At 46.2% G+C, this 3,055-nt stretch overlaps 1 protein-coding gene across 1 annotated transcript in view; it reads right to left on the bottom strand.

Moving 5' to 3' along the window:
• The window catches only part of mipol1 (mirror-image polydactyly 1), a 53,060-nt gene that overhangs the window by 40,841 nt on the left and 9,164 nt on the right, over positions 1 to 3,055 (bottom strand). Inside the window, exon 2 of the mRNA XM_014330656.2 lies at positions 2,005 to 2,096. Within this exon, the coding sequence (XP_014186142.1) occupies positions 2,005 to 2,014 (10 nt within the window). The 5' untranslated portion in view covers positions 2,015 to 2,096. The remainder of the gene's footprint in view (positions 1 to 2,004; positions 2,097 to 3,055) is intronic.

Here is a 3,055-nt window from a genome sequence, read left to right as displayed (position 1 = left end):
CTCTGGCCAACACCAGTAGGCGGCAGGTGAAGTGTCTTGCCCAAGGACACAACGACCAGGACAGAGAGTCCAGGGATCGACAGTAACACTAAGATTCAGCAACATCTTTTCTCATTTTCATTAATCAGCAGCGCCGACTGTTCATCATCATCATCATCACTGTGTGAGTGAGGCTCCTGGCACCACAGAAGAAGAAGTAAACAGAGACGCATATGGAGGCACCGGGCGACTGAATACTGTGTTTGTTTCCTGCACAACTGTTTCACACGCAGAGTTTGATCTGAGCGAGGACGCCGACAGACGACGGATTATCACCACGGGTGGGGGTGGCGGGGGGTGGGGGTGATTTAAAAAAAACAAAACTAACTGCAGCTTTTCTTTTTCTTCTCCTTCAATAATTCAAGCACACTCTCTCAGCGCTTTAAAGCATGAGGATCATCCCAAAGACGATTTGGGTTTAAATAAATAAATTAATAAATCAATAACCGATGGAGGGCCAGCGACCCCGGTGTGCCGCTCACAGACTGTAAAGAAAGTCTGGATTTTGCCATGGTGATGTCACCCACTCGCTCGCTCTAAACATGCCTCTTTTTGCTGAAGTGACCTGCCCGCTGAAACGTGAGAAGCGATCACGTCAAACACTTCCTGTCAGTCATGGAGATGAAATGAGTGTTGCCTTGGTAACCAGCGATCACAGCTGTCACTGATCTCCAGCAGGTTTCATCCTCTGTGTTAACACGAGCCTCTCAGCCGATGTCTCACCGCAAACACAAAGTCCAAATATACCCATGTCCTCGAGACACATTTACACAGCAGATTACTGAGCGTGCTCAGCAACCACGAGGAGGACGCTCTCAGAGCTCGGAGGACAGCTGATTTTGATTTTGAACAGGACTCTGTCCCTGTGAGCGGCAGCAGGGCTCTGATGTGAAGGAGAACAGCTCCCCCTGGTGGACATTTGCTGACATCACCTCGGGACCTTGGGCTGCTTCCATCAACCTTATTGATCATCAGATTTATTGATCTTCGTGTCATTTTTCGGCACATTTTCTGGTTTTATTTCACTTTTAAAAAGACAGACGGGTGTTTCAGACGGGTTGAGCTTCACTAGAATTCGGCCGATTTATTTTATGGGACCAGCAAATTTGCATCAAACTCATTGATTCAAAACTCAAAATCATCAGCATGTGAAACACGAAGCTCAGGAGATGTTGCAGACAGGACGTCAACTTCCTGTCTAAGCAATGGGGCGGGGTCTGATCAACGAGCACGCCTCACTGAACTGATCACAGAGGTAGGTAGGGACCACACAGCACGCAGCAGAGGGCCGCCAATGACCCGCCAGCCACACTCTGAACCACTGGTTACCCTGCTTAGTAGTAGGATTTACAGTAATATTACCTGTGTTCACATATAGTATCTGTGGTATTACAAGTAGTATGACCTGTGTAGTATCTCTAGTATTTACAGTAGCATTACCTGTGTACATATATAGTATCAGTAGTATTATGGACGATCCGGGGGTTTCTCTGTGAATGTCACGTTCCCGTGGCAGCGTGCTCGCTGCTCACTCAGATTTGAAGTTTCATTTGTCGCTGTAGAAGTTTTCTTCCCACGCAGAGTGAACAGCGGACGCTCATGTTTCTGTCACTTTTTACAGAATCCAACTCAAAGTAATGTGATTACTTCCACGCTTTAAACGCGGCATGGTCGTACTCTCTCCATCACGCCATGTGATCCATTGTTGATCTGCACACGTCTGTTACCACAGACGCCGCACGCTCGTACGTCACTCATGAGACACTGACAAACAAAATCACGGTTTAGTAACGCAGTAACGCTGCGTGCTTATGGGAAAGTAACAGTAATCTAATTACTTTTTTGCAATAGTAATCCCTTGGTTTTTTCAGGTAATGAGTAAAGTAATTGAATTAGGTTAGTACTCATCTCTTATTATAGGTGATATTACCTGTGTAGTATCTGTAGTATGTACAGTAGTATTACCTGTGTACATGTCCACCAGAGAGTCCTGGAGCTCTTTGCTGGGTGTCGTTGTGGGCTGACTGGTCTCTTCTGGACTTTGTGATCTGGTTTCCCTGGAAACACAAATACACACTATCAATCACCACTGTCATAGTTGCCTGAGGTTGGGGGATGGAGCTAAATGCAGCCAAACAGAGAGCCACAGGGAGCATCACTCAGGGAACCAGAGTGACAGGGAACCCTTTTTCCTTTAGTTTTTGTTTCAATAGAGACACATTTGAACAGCACACCTCAGCACTGGAGAAAAAAACCTGCCCACCACACCTGAAGCCAGGTGACTGTCCACCAACTCAAACATTTATATTGTGACCTGCAGCAGCAATAAAAACTGATTTACAGGTTTGATAGATTTTCTACTGATTTATTGATGTTATTGGTTCATTTCTTAGAGCAGCTCAGAGTGACTCGTGCTTTCTGACCTTTAAACAGGAAGTAAAGTCTGATTAACGGTAACAATGTCAGAGGTAACGAGGTGACCTCCATCAGGTAAAAGAACCTGACTGGTCATTCCTGCGGTGGATTCCCGTGATAATCAATATTCTCTCCACGTGAATCGTTTCCCTTATCAATACACAGAGCACAGCTAGCCCCTCTCTCCCTGTCAGCAGCTCCAACAGCCAATCAGATGGCTCCTTCATGATCCAAACCTCAAGGCGGCGCCGCCAGTCCCTGGAATTATTGATCCAATACAGGTTTAACTTGAATTCAACTTTTACAGTTAGGCGTTCAACTCTGGACCTAATCACTAGATCATCACTTATCAATTACTGATCGATCAGTTCAGCCTGTCTGACAGATTATTGATCACCGATCAGACAGTTCTTACTTGAGTTGGAGCTGCAGCTCATTGATCTTCCTCTTTGCCCTCTGCAGAGCAAACTGAACATCTGACGCTCTCTGCGACGCCATCACCACAACTCACCTGCCTGAGAGCATGCCTGAGGTCTCCGTTGTAACCAGGTAACACATTGAGGAGGAGCTGAGCTGTGATTGGCTGACAGTTATGTGAAGG

The sequence above is a fragment of the Haplochromis burtoni genome, unplaced genomic scaffold (genome assembly GCF_018398535.1).
Source record: "Haplochromis burtoni strain Fernald_Lab_line unplaced genomic scaffold, NCSU_Asbu1 Contig_442, whole genome shotgun sequence".
Classification (NCBI taxonomy): domain Eukaryota; kingdom Metazoa; phylum Chordata; class Actinopteri; order Cichliformes; family Cichlidae; genus Haplochromis; species Haplochromis burtoni.
The sequence above is the reverse complement of the archived record's forward strand: the minus strand, read 5'-3'. Positions and strand labels throughout refer to the sequence as shown.